At 53.8% G+C, this 19,359-nt stretch overlaps 1 protein-coding gene across 1 annotated transcript; it reads left to right on the forward strand.

Moving 5' to 3' along the window:
* Window positions 1-844: 844 nt before the first annotated feature.
* LOC309584890 (one cut domain family member 2-like) lies at window positions 845-11,808 on the forward strand (the record flags this gene model as incomplete). Its single annotated transcript, XM_082301206.1, has 2 exons — window positions 845-2,006; window positions 11,522-11,808. The coding sequence occupies 2 exons, from the start codon at window positions 845-847 to the stop codon at window positions 11,806-11,808; spliced, it is 1,449 nt and encodes a 482-aa protein (XP_082157332.1).
* Window positions 11,809-19,359: the final 7,551 nt, after the last annotated feature.

Genomic DNA, 19,359 nt, shown 5'->3' on the forward strand with positions numbered 1-19,359 from the left:
TGCGGAGCTGTGCGCTGCCCCTGCCAGCCGCGAGGACTCAGGGGCGGCCTGGGGAACCGGCCCTTCCTCGGGAAGAGGGGGGAACGCCCGTCCGTGTGTGCACCGGTGAGCGGGACCCCACAGCCGTGTGCCAGCGGAGTGGCACGGGGACGCGGGGCTCCTGGCACTGCACCTTCCACGCCCGGCTGACGCGCATCCATCACACCTTGTTAATGAGCCCTAATTCAGCCGCATTTAAGGCAACTGATAACCAATAACCAATAGCACAGATCGGCGCTGTACCGTGGTTTGCAGCAGCGCCGGCTGTGTGCAGCGGGGCCCCTGGAGCAGCCGGCTGCGGAGCCCCGCTGCCGGACCGGGGCTTGCTGGGCCGCCTGCCGGGAGGAGAGCTGCGCGGCCGCCGCGCCGCCAGGGCAACAGATCGCCGTGGCGGCAGTGCGGGAGTAGCCCTGGCCGCTCCCGGGGCCGGTTCGGGTCCGGTCCCGGCGGCGCCGTACGCCCCTCACGCTACAAAGACGGCGGCAGCTTTAAGGGCCCCGCGGTCCCCTCACGGAGGCCCCGCCCCCCGCCCCTCAGCGCGCGACCATTGGCGGCCCCCGCGCGCTCCGCCTTTCCCGCGCTGCCCCGCCGCCCTCACGCCCTCACGCCCGCCCGCGGCGCAGGCCCGGCCCCGCGGGCGCGGCCGGGGCGGGGCGGCCCCGGACAGCTCCCGCCGCCCGCAGACGGCGGCGGCGGCGGCGAGGCGAGGACATGGCGCGGGGCCGGCGCGGCGGGCCCGGCTGAGCCGCCGCTGCCCGCGGGGCGGGCGGCCCCGGGCCGCGGCGGCCGCCGCCCCGATGAGCGGATGAGGAGCGGGCGCGGCGGCCGGCGGTGCCTGGGCGGGGAGCCGGGTGCTTGCGCCATGAACCCCGAGCTGGCGATGGAGCCGCTGGGCAGCCTGCACGGGGCGGCGGGGCACGAACCGGAGCTGATGGGCAGCCCCAGCCCCCACCACGGCGGGCGCGGCGCGGGGCCGCTCCGGGTGCCGCCCCCCCCCCCACCGCCGCCACCGCCGCCGCCGCCGCCGCCGCCGCCGCACCAGGAGCTGCCCCCCGCCGCCCGGCCCGCCATGGTGCCCAGCATGGCCTCGCTGCTGGACGGCGCCGCCGAGTACCGGCCCGAGCTCTCCATCCCGCTGCACCACGCTATGAGCGTGCCCTGCGAGGCCTCGCCCCCCGGCATGGGCATGAGCGGCACCTACACCACGCTGACGCCGCTCCAGCCCCTGCCGCCGATCTCCGCCGTCTCCGACAAGTTCCACCACCCGCACGCCCACCCGCACGCCCACCACCACCATCACCACCACCAGCGCCTGCCGGGCAGCGCCGGCGGTGGCTTCGCGCTCATGCGGGACGAGCGCGGGCTGCCGGCCGTCAACAGCCTCTACGGGCCCTACAAGGAGGTGCCGGCCGTGGGGCAGAGCCTCTCGCCGCTGGGCAACGGGCTGGGCCCGCTCCCCGGCGCCCAGCAGGGCCTCCACAGCTACGGGCCGCCCGGCCACGACAAGATGCTGAGCCCCAACTTCGAGGCGCACGCGGCGATGCTGGCGCGTGGGGAGCAGCACCTGCCCCGGGGGCTGGGGACACCCCCGGCCATGCTGCCGCCCCTGAACGGCGCCCACCACTCCGCGCCCCCCGGGCCGCCGCCGCCGCACGGCCCCGCGCTGCCCGCCGGCCGGGAGCGGCCGCCCCCCGCCGCCGGCCCGCAGGGGAGCGGCGCGGGTCAGCTGGAGGAGATCAACACCAAGGAGGTGGCACAAAGGATCACGGCGGAGCTGAAGCGCTACAGCATCCCGCAGGCCATCTTCGCCCAACGAGTGCTGTGCCGCTCCCAGGGGACCCTCTCGGACTTGCTGCGGAACCCCAAGCCTTGGAGTAAACTGAAGTCCGGCCGGGAGACGTTCCGCAGGATGTGGAAGTGGCTGCAGGAGCCGGAGTTCCAGAGGATGTCTGCCCTGCGGCTGGCAGGTAGGTGCGGGCCAGCGCCCTGCGGGGAGCGGAGCGCGACCGCCGGAGCCCAGCGCTGCCCCGCCGGCCCCGCAGTGCGTCCTCCGCCGGCCCGGCCCGGCCGCTTCCCCGCTGTGCGCTCCGCCGTGAGCCACGGGGCTGTGCGGGGCCGGCCGGTTCCCACCTCCCGCAGCGCCGGCACCGCGCAGTTCGGCTCCGTCCGGCGGGGCTGTGCGGGGCTCGGGGCCGGCGGAGGGGAGCGCTCCGCTGCCGCTACCGCTGCCCGGTGGCGGGGCCGGGGCTGCTCTCCAGGGCCGGGTGCTGAAGGTGCGCACTCCGCACCGCACCGCGCTCTCCGCGAGCATCCCTCCTGGCGCTGCCGGGAGCAGCGGGGGGGGGGGCCGGGAGGGGGCTCCGCGTCCCGGGACAGGCGGGGCCGGTGGGAGCGGGCGGGGGCCGGACCCCGCGCAGCCCCCGCAGCCCCGGCCCGGCCGCATTGTCCGCGGAGGGCGCGCGGGCGCCCCCTGGCGCGGTCACGGGGCGCCGCAGCCCCCATTGTTCTGCGGGGGCCGCGGGGGGGGCGGCGGGCAGCGACCCCGGTACCGACCCCCGGTACCGACCCCCGGTAGCGATCCCCAGCAGCGCCCGCACCGGGGGTGAGCGGGACACACCCGGCGAGAGCTGTCCCTGCCGTGGGGCCGTGCGGGGTGCGTCCGCGGCGCGGTGGGTGCCCGGGGGTCGCCGGCCGGTCGGTCCCGCGGGAGTGAGGGCAGGGCCCCGCCGCGGAGCACGGCCGGGGCTGCCTCCCCGCTTCCCGGGAACCGCACGGCCGTGGACGTGCGTGTAGAGGGACACGGGGGGCTCTGGCGCGGGCAGAAACGCGTGGGACAGACCGCGGCATGGGGCGGGGGCCAGGGACCGGGCCGCTCCGCTCTGACAGCGACGAAAATCCGGGGATGTTTGTGCCACCGAGTCCGTCCTTCTTTTATTTCAATTGATCCCGACGCGGGCAGATTGGTCCCCAGTGGCCAGGGACACAGCAGGCTGTCCCCAGGGCTGCCCGCTCTGCTGGCACACCCGGAGGGGGCTGAGGGGACGCGGGGGTCTCTGCGGTACGGAAACGGGCACAGAGAGTCCTTGCACGAGGAGCAGCTGCCGAGCGGGGCTGGGATGCGGCAGAGCAGGGCAAAGAGCAGCCATGGATGATTGATGGCCGTAATCCCTGCCCGACCCCTAACCAGAGCTGCTGCGGGTTAAACACCCACGGCCTGGGGTCTCCAAAATCCCCACGGAGACTGCTCGGGCTTTCCCGAGGTGCGGGGCAGTCCCGGCTGTGCTGCCCGTCGGGAGAGGGATGCTGATCCCCTCCTCGGCTCTAACGGCAACTGCAAACTCCTCTCATCCCGTCCAGCACCCGCGGGCATCCTCTCTGCAGCCAAATGAAGGTGCCGAGGTCTGTCTGTGACAGGGACGTTGGAGGGACAAGAAGGGGTTTGGGTTTTTTGCCGAGCACACGGTGGTGTCGCCTTCACAAACGTGTATCAAGAGGGAAATCGATGCAGATAATGTTTAGAAGATTAAAAGAGCATTAATGCTGGCAACAGGAGCATCAGCGCGTGGACCCAGTTTTCATTGATCTGGAACCTGAGCCGGCTCATTTCCAGTAACGTGGCTGGTGCTTTTCCTTCCCAGCACTGGTCCCGGGTGGGGGTTCCCCGTGGAGCCCTACATATAGAACAGAAAATCAGGAATCACAGCTGCACGCAGAGTTATGCCTGTATAATTCTGGATCTCTGCTTTACCAGTCCCCCTGAATGCCTCTGCATCCAGGAGTAAAGTTTGGAGAGAGCTCAGGTGCTGAGTGGGCATGGATTCCCCATGGAGCGGGAAAGACCTTTGCAAATTACCTTTCCCTTCAGGAAATCGATTATTTTAATTTTCTTTTATTACCACGTGTGAATATGCGGCCCCATTGCCTCAGTGCTTCCTTCTCCCCCTTTACTCATTTGCTTAAATCCCTATGAGCATGGGGGAAAAGCCACAAGTATTTCAGGTTTATTTGAAAAAAAACCCACCAAACCCACCAGCTATTTGCCCCACAGTCCTGGAAATTTTTCCCAAGTGGGGCAAAAATCTACTGTCCTTGAAGGGAAATCCCCCTCTCCCTGTGGGAGCAGTAACAGGGTGGGTGTGCTTAGTATTTCTTATTATTACAGAAGATATATAGTGCTGTTTATTCTATTCTTTTCTGTTCTATTCTATTCTATTCTATTCTAACCTAATCTAATTTAATCCTATTATTTCTCTGCTTATTGTCTCTTCTTGGGGGTCTTTAAGACTCCTCCGTCAGGAGACGGTGCTGGGGGTTTCTGTGCGGGAGGGTGCGGGCAGGACCCGCTGTGAACGGGGAGTTCCGTGCGTGCTCTGGAGCTCCGAGGGCAGAGCACCCTTTTGGGGTCACCGTGTCTCGCTGCGGCTGGGGCCGGGGAAGCGGCGAGTGCCCTCCCGGGGACACCGCGCTGCCCTCGGGGCACGACGGGGCCTTTGGGAGGGTGGGACAAACGCTTTACCCACAAAACCACCCCCGGCGGCGGCATCAGCCCGGGACCTCGCCCCCAAAGCGGGCTGGTGCCCCCGCTCCCGCCGCTTCCCGCCGGGAGAGCGGGGCTGCCCTCGGGACGGGGGGATCGGGGCTCCCAACCCTCCTTCCTGCCCTCCCTCCCCGCCGCGGGAAGGTCTCGGAAAGCCCCGGCGGCCCCGACATACAGTCCCTAAATTTCTGTGGGGTCAGCAGAGCGCTCCGCCGCCTGTTTACCTTCTCCGGTGCCGGATCGCCTTATTGATGATTTAACACTTTTGTACCAAAACACCATCAATGATTCATGCGTGCAGAGCTGCCCGACCCCCGCTCCGTGCTCAGACCCGTCAGTACCACGGAGAGCGGCGGAGAGGGATGAGAGCAGGGAAGGAGGGAAGGGAGGAGGAGAGCGGGAGCAGGAGCGAGACGAGACGCCCGGGGCCGGCGAGCCGTGGGCGACGGAACCAGGAGTGGGCGGTGGCAGCGCCACATCCCAGGCTGAGCCCCTGCACCCCCAAGTCCCCCAGGCCAAGGAGAGGGGTCTCACAGTGAGGAATGGGCTGTGGACAGTTGTCTGCCTGTCCCCTGCCTCTTTGTGCCCTACCAAATGCTTCTTCCCTGGATTTTGAGACTATGTTGTTGTCTGTATCTCCAGCTAAAAATTAAGGCATGATAACATCTGTATCAGGCACATTGCCTATTTATAAAACTATTTCTTAATGTAGAACTAAATATACAGGTACATAAAGGTTTTTTGAAAGGCGCTTAGTGGCTTGAAATATTGGTGCTCTCTTCAGCTATAGATTAGTGGTTGTGTTTGAACAATCCATGCGGTAAATTGTGGTGCCGGCTGATAAATTATATTTCTCATGTACCAACTTTCCGAAATAATACCCTGCCGCAGCTCTTTGTTCCACATCATTTCTGAAGGCGTTTCTGCCACACAGAAATCTGTTTTGGCGAAGCAGATGAGTTTTATCAGTTTCTTGATTATTTGGTAAAGTTAGTTCTGAGTACATTTATGATTAAATGTATTTCTATATTGTTCCCCCTACTTTTTAAAAGAAACAATTAATTGGTCATCATGTGTTACTCATTCTGAAGCTGTTCTTCACTATTTCCTTATCAGATTTTTCCCCCAGCATCTCTTTCTGTGTATCTCTTGCCCATCACTATTTGAACTGGAATAGCCCAAACTCAAGTATTCCTCTGCAGCTGAAAATTGCCACAATTTATTTGTGGCGAGGAATGCATAAAGGAGAGAACATTTTTGCCAACAGGATTATTTCCCAGTGACTGGTGTTGGTTCTTCCCACACTGTAGGGGCGTTTTGGCTCTGCACTGTGGCCCTGGGTGCTCATCCCTGGTGCTCCTCCCTGGTATTATTCACGAAACCTTGTCCTGGATGTTGCTGCCATCCAGCAGCTGCAGGAGCTTTTCCTTCCCTTCCAATTAGCCATTACTGGGAGATGACAAGCTTCCTGCAGTACCCAACACAGCTGTGCCGAGCCTCCGAGCACTAAAGGCAGCAGACTCCTCTCATCAGAGCAGCTCCCCTGGAGCTGCCTTCAGAGTGGAAACGGGGCTCCGCAGGTGTACGGAGAATGGATCTCAGAGGGAAAGCAGGGCTGAAAGGGACTGCAGACATCACTTGTCCTGACAGTCTGCCCCTTTCTTCAGGAATCTCCAGAGGGGGATTTTTTACCTAAGTGATCTCTTCCAGGGCTTACAGGTACAAAAAAACCCTTAATGACTGGCCTTAATCTCACTTTTTGTCTTTTAAATCCTTTGCTTCTCATCTTATCCCCACTAGACACAGCAAAAAAGAACACTCCCTTCCTTCTGATAGCAATCTATTTATATTTAAGTCTCCCATCTTGTCTCCTGTCTTCTCTGGAAAAAGCCCATCATACCTGGGCCATGAATATGCAAGGAAAGAACTATATCCAACGGGAAAGATAATACATCTCTTTTTCCAAGGTAAAAGATTTTGTATCCAGCTCTATCAATCTTGCAGACTTTTGCATAAAAGGCTCTCTGATTTATAGAGGGTTTTGCACACAGAAATGATACCAAACAGACTAATCTCAAATGGGTTTGGTGATAACATCAGCCAGACAACTCGCTGATGGCAGAGAGAAATGCAATCAAAAAATAAATTGGAGAGTTTTGGGGTTGTTTGGGGTTTTTGAGCTATTAAATCAAACTGCTCCATTGTGAAAAAAGGGACTCAAACCACTGGTAAATGCTGCACAGAGGAATTATTAGACAAGCGATAGAGGCTGGCAGGTTCCCAAAACGCAAATTGTCTCCGAGACCAAAATATCTCTCAGTAAGCAGGGAACATATTTATGAGCAGTGGTGATTTTCCAGCAGTTCTCATCCCCTCATAATGGGATGGGAGCATGGGGCCTGTGCTGAGGCATTAAGCTTTGGCAAGCAGCACTCAGCTGCAGGAGGGGAAGGAAGGGCAGAAGGAAGTCTTCCTCAGAAAGCTTCCCACACACCTTCTTCTCCGTGTTCCTTCTCCCGTGGGCTTGTCCTGCCCACTCCTTCCTGTGGGCATGGTGGGATCCATGGCCCCTCTCCCCTCTCTTCCTCACCTCCACCTCTCTGGAGCCTGCCAGGAGGAACCCTCTCCTGCTGAAGCTGAGCTTTCCTAAGCCCCTGGGAAGAAGGAAATGGGAACCTGAATGTGTGGAGAAACAGGGCTGCTCTTGCTTTGTGTGTTCAGCTGAAGTGCAAGGAGAGCTTGGAGGGCAGCACAGGTCTGGCTTTCCTGGAGAACCTGGCAGAGCTTTGCTCCTGTCCTTTCCTCTCCTGTTCTTCCTAATTCCACCCTATCGATAACAGGCAGTAAAAGGAAATGCTTATGTCCTACTTTCTCCCATGGGTCAGAATTCCTGAAAACTGGAGCACACAGCAAGGTTCCACTAGATCTGTCCTTCCCCTTGCAGTAAGATTTCAGGCTCTTGCTCAGCTCTTGCTTACCCACCTCAGCTTTAAATCCCCAGCCCTTCATTGGAAAAGGTGCCCAAAGTCCTTCCAGTCACAGCTGTGTTCGGGTACCTCCAGGGTTGTGCTGGTGCACCACTTGGAGATGCTGCTCCAACAGGCAGAGCACTCAGCACAGGGAAGGCCTGGCTTCACCCCTGTGCTCTGACAAGGGGAATATAAATCCTTGTCACTGGCAAGTGTTATAACTCAGCTGGAAACTATTTGGGGATTCAAAAGGGAGAATCTCCAGAACAAGAGGAAGCATAAATCTCCCAGGTGTTAGACGTGTGGGACTCTCAGAGTGCAGCCAGAAGGATCCAGAGTTGCGCTGTGCTGGAAGGTTCCAGTGGTACCCAGAGGCTCCTGTCAGAAATCCTGTGCTGAGGTGGGTGCTGCAGCACTGCAGGGAGGAAGCGGAATTTACAGCCCAATTCCAGCCATCCAGCAGATTTACAGGAGACTGGACACAAACAGCCTGAGAGCTGTGGCGTGCCAGGAAGAAACATAAAGGAGCCATGTCCCCAAAACCATTCATCTTTTCTTCTCAGAGAGCTGCAGGATGCAGGGCTTGGAGAGGGCTGGCATTCTGTGGGGATTGTGCAGGATTGACAGGGAAAAATCAGGTGGAGTACCAAGAAAACACCTTCCTGGCTGGAAACAGCTGGGCTGTGAGCTTCTTTTTTGGAGCATTGCAGGAATCCCTGGATCTCCAAACAGGGAACACCTCACCACTACAATGGATGAGCAAGAAGAATTTCTCTGGAAGAACAGAATTAACTTTGTGCTACACATCCAATCTGTTTATCTGGATAAATGCCATCAAGGGCATTCCTAGGGTTTCAAAAATTAGGGGTTTGGTGTGTATGCAGCAGCTGGGATGAGCAGCACTGGATGCCCACCCCGACAATGTGATTATTTGCATCTTCATTCTGATTGCTCCTTGTTCCATAATGATTTTGTACACAGCGGAGTACTTAACCTAATTTGTATTGATCTCAATCGCTCTCATTCGTGCATACTTAATTCAGAGAGGTAATCAAATTGATTTCTGAGGCCTAGTTTTTAAGAGATTGTAGTAACAGGGATATACCAGGGCTTGCTTTAAGTGAATCACAGCAAAAGAAAAACATTTTAAATCTTTAGAAAACGCTTTGGTGGTCATTTCATTGTGTTCAGTATTACCAGAGTAATTACATTTCCCTCACATTGAGTCCTCTCCAAAATCGAATTGAGGAGCAGTTTTAGTTCCATCAGACAGATAACTGGGTTTGGGTGACTTTGCACCCACACAAACCACATAGGTGGGATCAATATTCACGGCTTGTCCTTAGGAACGATGGAGACTGAGGACTTACTGCCGGATTAAGGGAATATTGGTCTCTGCTTGGCTCCTCCTTAATGCCTGCACTTTGTTTCATGGGTGCAGAGCCACTTTTGCCATCGGTAAAAACATCCAGAACCAGAGAGGCACAGGAGCTGTGTTGTTGGTATTTCCAGTATCCTGGCAAGTGGCTCAGCTTCTCCTGGGGCTTCTCAGGCACTGCTCCGGCCCCTGGGACTCCTCCCTGGCCTCCTCCTCCTTCTGATGCTGGTGACTTTTGTGTCTTCATCTCTGTCTCCCTCCTGGAGAAGTGCAGGAGCTGAGGAAGGAGGGAGGCCATGGAACATCCCTGCCCCATGCCTGAGGGCTCAGAGGGTGGGATTGAGCTGAGCACTAGAGCTCCTAGATATTTTTCAAGATTTCTGGCTTTTGGAATGCCTGGGCTGGCTAGGTTCCTCTCTTGTGGGGAAGAAAATGAAAAATCAGAGTGATTGTTGTAGAAAATCAGACAAATGAACTATTAGTAGGGGAATTCAGTGGGATGATCCTCAGTGTGTCACAGCGCAGCGTCAGGTCCCTGCACCCTCTTAATGCTCTTCAAGTTGTAGGCCTCCTCTTTGGTCCATGTTAAGGGATGCAGCACTGACCCCGTTTCTGAGCAATTCCTATATTGTTTCTGTGGAAGAGCATCTTTAGTCCAGTGCAGAAGAAAAAGGAAGCTTTTGTATTTTTTTTTTTCCCACAGTTATGGCTTTCAGTACGTGCCAGTTGTCCGTTTTCTTCCATAGGATATGTTCAGGTTTAACCGCAGCTAATAAATCAAATTGTGCTTAGAATCCAGACGGTCTCTTCCCTTCCCTCTGCTGTTAAAACCTTTCTCTTTCTTCCTGGAAAATCACTTGATTTTATTAGAGTGCTCACCCCATTTTTCTCTGCTGAGAGATGCACGTCAGGTGCAGCGTTTGCCTTTGTGGGGCCTTTTCAAGAGCAAACTCAACAGTTCAAGGAAAGTATTTACTGAATGCATCAAAAAGCACATACCTCTGCATTATTTATTATCAGATACCAATAACTGTAAAACGCAGAGTATCTCTGGACATAAATTAGTGATGGTAGGAAACACTCCACTCATCCCAGTGTCCCGGAACCGATTAGAAGCTGCAGCAAAGATGCTTGTGCTCATCATGTCCCCAGCACCGGGGACATCACGGCATGGATTCCGGACACTTGGCAAAGTAAACTCAGCTTAAAATCTGCTTTTTCAGCTCAGGCAGGCAGTAGGATATTATCTGTGTGGTGTCAGAGGTGCAGTCAGAGAGCCCAAATTCTTCCCTCCTGCTGCCTCTGGGATAATGCCCTTGGAGAGGGCGAGCCTGGCCATTGGGACACAGGTGCCAGCTCCCCCTGATGCCTCTGGCATGTCCAGGCAGGAGCATCCATGCTGCTTCCTGCTGCCGTGGCTCCAGCCGGAGCCCTGTGCTGGTGTCACTGCTCTGGGAGGGCTGTGCTGGGAACATTCACCCACACAACCCTGTCTGGGTCTCAACCCGACTCTCAGGACCATCCTCCTCTTATACTTTGGGATGTTTTGAGGCCTGACCTTGACCTCCCTCCCAGAGGCAGCTCTGCTGCAGCCACTGCAGTTTGGCAGCTGAGAGGGGTCAGGGTCAGGCACTCCAACAAAATACTCCAGTTTCCTGCAGAAATGCTGTGAGATCCTGGCCCTGCACAGAAGGAGGCAGTCGGTGCCACAGTGGCTGAGCCAGGCTCCACACAGGTACAGCTGTGACTGGTTTAATTACAGGCATTGCCACAGTCCGACTTTTACTTTTGGGCCAGCTTCATTTCACATTCCAGACCTGCAGAATTATTTAACAGGGCTGCTTAAAACCCACCCACTTATCAATTCTCTGGGCTCATTTTGTCCCGACACATTACCTAACCATGTCAACATATGGATTTTCTCCCTGTGCCCAGCACAGACAGCCTGGGCAGGCTATTTTTAAGTGTGGGTGTGCTCCGGCAGCAGTATTGGTTTCAGCACTTGCTGTTCTCTCTCTGCTAATAAATACAGAGCAGCTATTAATACAGATGGGTTTTAGGATCCATTAGCATCGCTCAGTGCAGCGATGGTCCAGCACTGCTGCCCTGCCTGACCTGAGCTCTGACAGGAGCTTCTGCCTGGCTTCACTCTTGGGACATGCCCCAGGAAGGAGGACTGGCAATGGGAGCAGTGCCCTGGGGTGGTGGCACTGCAGGAGTCAGGCTGCAGGGGACGAGTAGGGTGAGCCAGTGCCTGACCCTCTGTGCTGGGAGGCCAAGCGAGTCCATGGCGGTTTTTCCCCTTGGTGGTCACACAAAGTTGCTGCTACTGGAGCTTTGATGGGGGTTTGGGCTGTTTAAAGGGATTAAACTTATGTGCAACTGTTACTCCTAGCTATTGAGAGGTATTGAGGATGTAAAAGCAATGCAGCCCACTGGACTCCTCTGGGAGCCCTCAGGTTCCATGTGCCAGAGCGGTGCTGGCTCAGCTGGTGACACTTGCGCTCACCGTGTGTCAGTGCCTGCCACTGCGGTGGCCGTCCGGGTCTGTGGGCACCACCCTGACACTTTCTCTCTGTCTCTGCCACCCCTTCCCAGCCTGCAAACGCAAAGAGCAAGAGCCCAACAAAGAGCGGAACAACTCCCAGAAGAAATCCCGACTGGTTTTCACGGACCTCCAGCGCCGAACGCTTTTCGCCATCTTCAAGGAGAACAAGCGTCCCTCCAAAGAAATGCAGATCACCATCTCCCAGCAGCTGGGCCTGGAGCTCACCACCGTCAGCAACTTCTTCATGAACGCCCGCCGGCGCAGCCTGGAGAAGTGGCAGGACGACCTGAGCTCCGGGGGCTCCTCCTCGGCCCCCAGCACCTGCACCAAGGCGTGAGGGGCGCGGCACGGCCGGCACAGCGCAGAGAGAGCGGCCTCGCAGCAGGGTCCCTCGCTGGTGACTTAAAGCACAATCCCCCTGCAACCAACCCCAGCCCAGCTGTTCCCGAGGACATTCCTACAGCTTCTCGTCAGTCTTAGCAGGCGCAGGCTCCACTTTAACCTCTCTCCACACAAAACTATGCTCAGGACAGGCGAAGCAGGTCTGAAACGTAGGGGAGTCGTTCTTGAGGCAGGTTTCTCCTGAGCCCCAGGTTTCCGTGGCCGGCGGGAGCCGCTGCCAGCCCGGCAGCCTCCCGTGCCCAGCGCCTGCCGTGTGCTGGCCACACCACCCTGCGGCCACATGGCAACGGAGCACAAAGTCAGATACTAAAAACCCAAGACCCTGTTTTTAAACTCAGGCATGGTTTTGTTAAGTGTTTTAGGGGAAAAAAAAATCAGATTTAGGGTTTTTTTGGTTGGTTTTTTATTTTGATTGAATCAGCTTGTTCTTGGATCAGAAAAATTCAGTTTTCTTGAGCTCAAAGTATCAAGCACAAAGCCGGTAGCTACAGCCATGGTCCGGCTCTGGGCTGCCCAGGGCAGCTGTGCCAGCTGCAGCCTGACATCCCGGGAACACCACGGAGATGGCACGAGCCTCAAGCACAGCTGGCAGTTCCTCACAAGCTCTGTGTTTGTACCTAATGCACACTCAGGAGGTCGATGGAACTGCTACAGTTCATGGAGCAACACAATGTTTTGGAAGATCCAGATTTATTTACATTATTACATCCTTTTTAGTTTCCAGGAATCCAGTTTCTCCTCGGCAACAGCTGTGTTACCGAAACCTTTTTAGTGTTCAATGTATTTTTGTTCATTTTTTCAATATTTTATGGTACTTTCAAGCAGGAAAAGAACCAGAAACAAGCCCTTCAGATACCATGGACCGTTTCAGATGTGCCGCGTTTAGCTCTATTGCATCCCTAAGTTCCTTTTCCCTGCCAGCTCCCCGAGCTGGCAGGAACACAGCACACCAAAGAGACAGGATTTCTGCAAGCCAAAGATGTTTATAACTTGTCATTTCTCTTTGTCATCGCTGGTGCGGGTGGTTGGCTGGCGCTGGGGAAGCCTGGCAAGCTCCGAGCCCTCTCTCCAGCTCCGTGCAGCGGAGCCTCCCCGGCGGTGGCGGAACGGCCGCTGGCTGGTGACCGGCCCGGTGCGGCTGTGCTCCGCTAGAGACACTTGAGACTTTTTTTATGTACTACTTAATCGAAACCAAAGAAACATTTTCTGCACCTACTTCTGCAACAAACTGTTCCATTGAAAGATAAAATAAAAATTAAAAAAAACCAAGGAAGCATGTCAGGAAGCAAACGAGTACCACACTGTGTTCTACAGACATCTTGGACATTTTCGGAAGCAGATCTCAAAGAAAGGGTTGATGAGAATGAGAACAAAGCAAAGCCAGTACGATTGCTGCTTCATTTGACAACTCAAGTCATCTTAAAGTTGAAGATTGTCTTTAATTTGTGCCTATGCAGTTTTTTCAAAAGAACAAGGAACAGAGCAACCAAAACCTCAACAGCTACAATACCAAAGATGAGGATTCTCATTACTTGTGTTTCAGTTCGTTTCTCCTCTTGCACGACTAATGCACATAGCCCCACTGGTCTCTGGACAGGTAACCACTTGTGAGTCTTTGCGCAACCAAAAGGGTGTGTTTGTTTATGTTTTCCCTGTTTCCGCCCTTTCCCTGTTTCCCATCTCTCCAAGAGCTGCATGGGCTCCAAGTGCAAGATGTTGGGATACTACGCTGGTACGTCTCCTCCCTCCAGGAAACACTTGTGGGTTGGGTGTGACTTGTGTGTTGGTCTCCTGTGTGTCTGGAGCTGTGAACAGCCACCCTCCTGTGCATGACATCGGTCGAGTGACCTCCACCCTTCTTTCCCTTCCCCAGGGATAAAACTTGCAATATGTGTGTTCCCATCCCTGTCACTGTGAGTGCTGAGCAGCACCACAGCCCGGCTCCAAACCTCCACCTGAACCAAACCCAAGTATTCAGGAGTCCGTGGGGCAGTTCAGGAGTTGCTTCTGACATATTAGCCTTGTAATGTTCTTTGATCCAGGTCATGATGATCCAAATCATGACATGTCCAAATTTATTCTCAGAGCCAGAGCGCATCTTGCTCCTCTCTGCCTTTAAACAAGGGCTTCATTTTAACTGCTTCACAGAACCACTGCAGTCATTTTCCAATGACTGCACTTAAAATAGGAAAAAATCCAAGAAGCCTCGTCTGCTCAGGACAGGAAAAGTTTCTGGAAAGCAAATTCAGGATCCTCACAGCTGAACTGACAGCATGTGCCAGCTCTGGGAATCAAAGCATCCTTCGGCAGAGATTTCCAGGCAGATCCCAAAGAGATTTGGAGAATCCTTGTAGTCAGACATGGAATAAAGCTGCCAAAAATGGTCCCAATCTGGACTGATGTGTTCTGAGGGCTCCTCACCCAAATACCAGATATCTGAGTGGGGAGTTTGGAGCCAGCAGGCTGTGGAGCAGGGCCCAGCTGAGGTGGTGTGGTCATATTGAAGTTTCACCTTCATTCCCATCCAAGTGTCCATCAAATCAGCCCCTGGTGCATTTTGAACTTGGCATTGCCCTCAGGGGAGGTGTCTTGTGCTGGAAGTGTCCCCCTGCAATCTGCAGTGGCAGGGGATGACACAGGACCAGTGAAAACCCCAGTGCTCATTCCTCACCTCCCCTTCCTGCAGTGACGGGGCAAGGAACTGCATTGTATCCCACAGGGAATGAGCCCCAGGCATCTCTGAGCATGTGCTTGGCTGTGGGACACCTCACTGAAGCTCATCTCACCTGAGAGGCACTCACCTGAGGGACATCCAGATAGCCACCTTCCCCAGAGGCAGAGAGGAGCTGCCCACAGCTTCTGGTGAAGCCTGGGAGCAAAGACCTGGGCTTTTTGCTCCTGCTCAGCGCTCATCCAATAGCCCCAACAAAGGGAGTTTAGATCAGGTACTGAATTACTTACAGATTTCTCCTCAGCGAAGTTCTCTCCAAACTGTGGAAGTGTTTGTTATGCAACATTACAGCCGAGTAGCAACACACATGAGGCTTCTCTGGGCTGGGGCCTCAAATCTATCAACAGTCACAAGCCATTTTCACCCAAAAATCCTGCTGCAATTTTTATCCCTGCATCTCTCATGGCCCTGTGTGACGTCTTCCATTTCACTGTCCACTCTCGTCGGCTTTTATGTAGCAGCTCCCTCAGACGAGGAGCGTCGGAGCCAGAGACTGTGGTGGAGATATTTGTCCATGTGGCAGAGTCTGTGCTGTGCTCTGCCCACACCACACCAAACCCAAGCAGCTGTGTTCCGTCTCTATACCGTGTATTGATGAATCTATAGAGCTGTGTAGTGTAACTTGTTGCTTTATTTATTGCGCTGCGAAAGACTCGTGTGTACAGAGAGTATCCCAGCATCTTCCCGACCAGGAACTTGGAGTCACAACCTTGGGCACAGCCAAGATGAATTCAACTTTCAAGAAACCTTGGATATCTGGATCTCCCATGCAGGAACAAAGAATGTGCTCGCTGACTTCGGTTGCAAAGCTTTATTGTGGATTTCTCTTACCTACAGCTGAATCCAAAGACCTGCGAAGGACTCAACCAGCAAACCTCACTCAGCCCCGCGGGAGGGAAGGGGATCTCCTCTCCTGAAGGAAGGCACGGGAACGACACGGTATTGCAAAGAGTGTGCTGGCTTCGGACACGGCCAATGCTTCCCTTGCTTGTCACAATTCCTAAGTATTTTTAAGATATGGGGAAACTTTCTACTTGGCCTCCTTCCTATTTATTATGGGAAATTTTTATTGTTTAAATTTTTTAAGAAGGAAAAGCTTAAAATAGTTTTATTTTTTTCCAGACACTTGTGGGTTTTAACCCAATATATTATCTATTGATAATGTAATTTATTTGATTTAGTCTTAGGGCAGGTCCTGAGATCTCTGTTCAGTCTGAATCCCATTATGTTTCAGTTTAGCTTTTGAATTTAGTGGGAGTTTTGCCTGAATGCAGGCAGCAGGGTCAGGCTCTGATGGTACCTATTTGTATCTATTTAATTCAGCCTTTTGTGAATTAATTTGGGAGTAATTTTGCTTATTTATCCATAGGACTCTTGTAGCGCATCAGGGATGCGAAGCCTGTTAGTAAATACACTTCAGAGTTGGTATTGCTTTGTAGAGCAGCCAGGTTCTGTCAGACAGGGGATGAACAACTCATTCCATATAACAGAGGTCTAGTTTTAATTCCTTCTTTTAATTAATTTTGATTGTTTAAATATCAAAGTTTGAATTATTTAAGTTAATTTCTTCCCTCCTGATTAGAAAACGCAACATACCTTTATTATGGCACACTAAGCCTTCATAATATAACTTATTTATTTAACTTATTCATCATCACCCAGGGATGCCCTTGTAGAGTTTTTATTTTTTATTTAGAATTATCTATAAAGCACTACAGCTGATTTCCTCTAAGAACAGCAGAGCAAACTTTGAGGACAAGCAATGAATATTCAACCTAAAACTGTGCGTTCAGAAAAATAGGGGGGAAAAAAAGATACTGGGATACTTTGCCTGAACTTTGTGGCTTCTTAAAACTTAAGCTGGAGGGAAATTAATCCATGTCAAGAAAAAGAGAGAAACCCTTAAACTAGCTGCTTCCAAGAATGAACTTCTGTGTGTGGAAAAAAAAGAAAAAGGAAAAAAAAACAGGAAAAAAGAAAAAAAACAGAAAAAACTTTCTATTTCTAGTGAGAACCAAAGAGGCTACCTCACTGACTTTTCCATTTGTAATTTTAATCGTGTTGATGATACCAAAGATACCAAAGATTTCTTTCTCTGTGCGGTCTGCATTCTGCTTGTGCTCTCTGATAACTCCCACCGTTCTCTCCTACACCCAGAAATGTCCAGCAGAGCCCAGATTCCCAAAGAAACGCTTCCCTGGAAGCTGCCAGTTCTGGTGACGCCCTTTTCTGTGTTCCTTACTCCTTCCTCCCAGCCAAAACCGTCTGGAGACGTGGAGCCCGCTCCCACTCCAGGTCCCGCTGATGGAGCGGTCGTGTGGACCTGGAGGTGACTCTGGGGTTTGTCCATCCACACATTCCCTGGGGAAAGGCTCTGCAGGTGCTGCCTGGGCCTGTGTCGGGTGTGTTTGCAGCAGCAATTAGCATTGCTAATTATTATTATTCTCATGCTTGAGCAGAGCCCAGGGGCTGGTGTGGGGTTCTCCTGCTCGTGCCCCCTGCGCAGGCGGCCTTGCACAGATCCAGGAGCTGCTCCCTCCTCCTCACCTTTTCTTGTTGTTTACAATTACAGTTTTCAGATAAAAATCAATTAATTACTTTTCTCGAGTTAGCAATGAAGCGAGGCTACATTAAGCTCCATTAGCATCACGTTCCTGAGTGATTACTTCCAAGTTGTTTGGTTGTTTGGTTGGGGAATTAGTGGTGCCCTCTGGCACTTGGGTTTTGAGCCTGTTTTATGCTGTTTATAGGACTGAAGCAACACTCTGAGGAGCCGAACCCACCCCTGGGCACTGCTCACTCCCCCAAGCTCCCCTGAGCCCCAGCGCAGGCTGGGACAGCTGCTGCAGGGCCCAGGCCTTTCCCTAAGGAATCTGCCTGAGCCATGCCCTTGGATTCACAGAGGTTACCAACAGCTCAACACAAACGCTCCGCTTTAATTAAGTGTTGCCTTTTATTTTGTATTTCTTTGGGGGTTTAAGTCTGCGTTGGAAACGGTAGGACTTGACAAGTGTGCTTTTCTCTCTCTCTCTGTGTTCCTTCAATACAAAGCTATAATAATTCTCAGGATGCCTTCTGGGCGGGGGGAGCCGATTGTCCCTGTGCCCTCGGACACAGACAGTCCCCAGAGCTGGCAGGGTCCCCGCAGCCCCCCCGACTCCTGCTTCACTTGCAAAGAGTGACGTTACCACGGGACGAGTGCCTTGCTTGAACCAAAGCAACGATTTTGCCAGTCTAGACCTCTCTGTGCTTTTTTTTATTCTTCCTGTGAATACCTCAGCTTCAACTGGGCCGCCGAATTGTACCTGGTGGGCTTTTGTACTGTGGTGCTTTGCAATGCAGCCCTGCAAAGAACAGACTCCTGATAATACCAAAGGCTCTCTTTCTCCTCCTCCTCCTCCTCCCCCCTCTCCCCTATCTCTCTTTTCTCCATGGTTCCAAAGCTTTATTACGAACTGGGCATGTTGGCAACGCAGACCGTGCAATCCCTTACAGAATTTTCTCAGATATACCTCATAGAGAATAGCTGTTTAGCGTAATGTTATTATAGCGTATGTAATAAATTATTCACTGTTTCTTTTTGGTAACTGTGATTTAAGAGAAAAAAAAAAAAGAAGCTTTATACGTTTTAGGTTGTGCTTTTGTACTAGACGGAGAAGGTGCGCTTAAAAATGTATGTCAGTATTTCTTCCCGTTGGGTTTTTTTTTGTCATTATGGATCGGGGAGAAGTTGCAGAATGAGCCCAAAGTTTACAGTTTCATATTTTGCTGAAGAAACAATCTGTGTTCATTTGCTCTGTTGGGAAAAAAAAAAAAAAAAGAAAGAAAAAAAAAAGAGAAAAAAAAAGATTATTTTCTACATTTGTGCTACTTGGTCTGAAGAGCTGATTGTCCTGTGTGACGGTGTAGTATTATGATTAGCAACTGCCAATCAGCGCTCCCATGTTTATGCATGAGGCAAACCCTTAGCAGTGTGATGCATCGTGGTTCTTAATGGCAACTTCTTCCTTTGGGTTTGGGACGAGGTCTTTGGGTTGATGGTATTTATTTATGCATGGAGCCTGTTAGCTGTTCGCAGTTGTGGCACAGTTGTGTTTGCATTTACGCTGGGAAATCACGCCCAGTTTCGCCCCGTGCAGCTCAGCACTGCTCAGGGCAGGTGTCCAGGCCAGCTCTGGTCTGTCCCTGTGTTAAACAGACCCAAATTCAGTTCCAATGAAATTGCCATTTGAGGAGAAGTTTGTCCAACTGGCAGCTTCTTGACAGCGATTTGATTCATTCCGTCACATGGCAATACGCATCCTGCTCGCTACGGAGCCAACTGTGCGTTTTTTCCCGGGATCAGGAGTTCCTTTGGCTTTATGGCAGGCCCTGGGCACAGCAGGGGACCGGCCGGGGTGGGTGCTCAGGGACCACCCCTCACCTCACCTGCGCTCCTGCCCGGCCCAGCCATCCCAGCTGTTGTGCCAGCACGGGCAGGACACACGAGCTGGGGTCAGCAGCGCTCTCCCAGCCGTGTCACCTGTCCCGTCGCTGGCCTGGGTGTCCATCTGAGCAGTCCAGCTGTGTCCCGTGCTGCTCCTGCCTGTTGGGCAGCCCCGGCTCCGGCAGCCCCTTGCCCACCCCCTGTCCCGGCGCCAGGTTTGTTAAGGTGCTTTATCCCCCCTTTGATTTCTCCCTCGTGTCACAAGCCGGATTCACGCTCGAGCCCCAGCTCCCCCAGTTAAGAATGGGTTGTGTTTTCTCTCCGGGTCC

The sequence above is a fragment of the Coloeus monedula genome (genome assembly GCF_965178545.1).
Source record: "Coloeus monedula genome assembly, chromosome: Z".
Taxonomy (NCBI): Eukaryota; Metazoa; Chordata; class Aves; order Passeriformes; family Corvidae; genus Coloeus; species Coloeus monedula.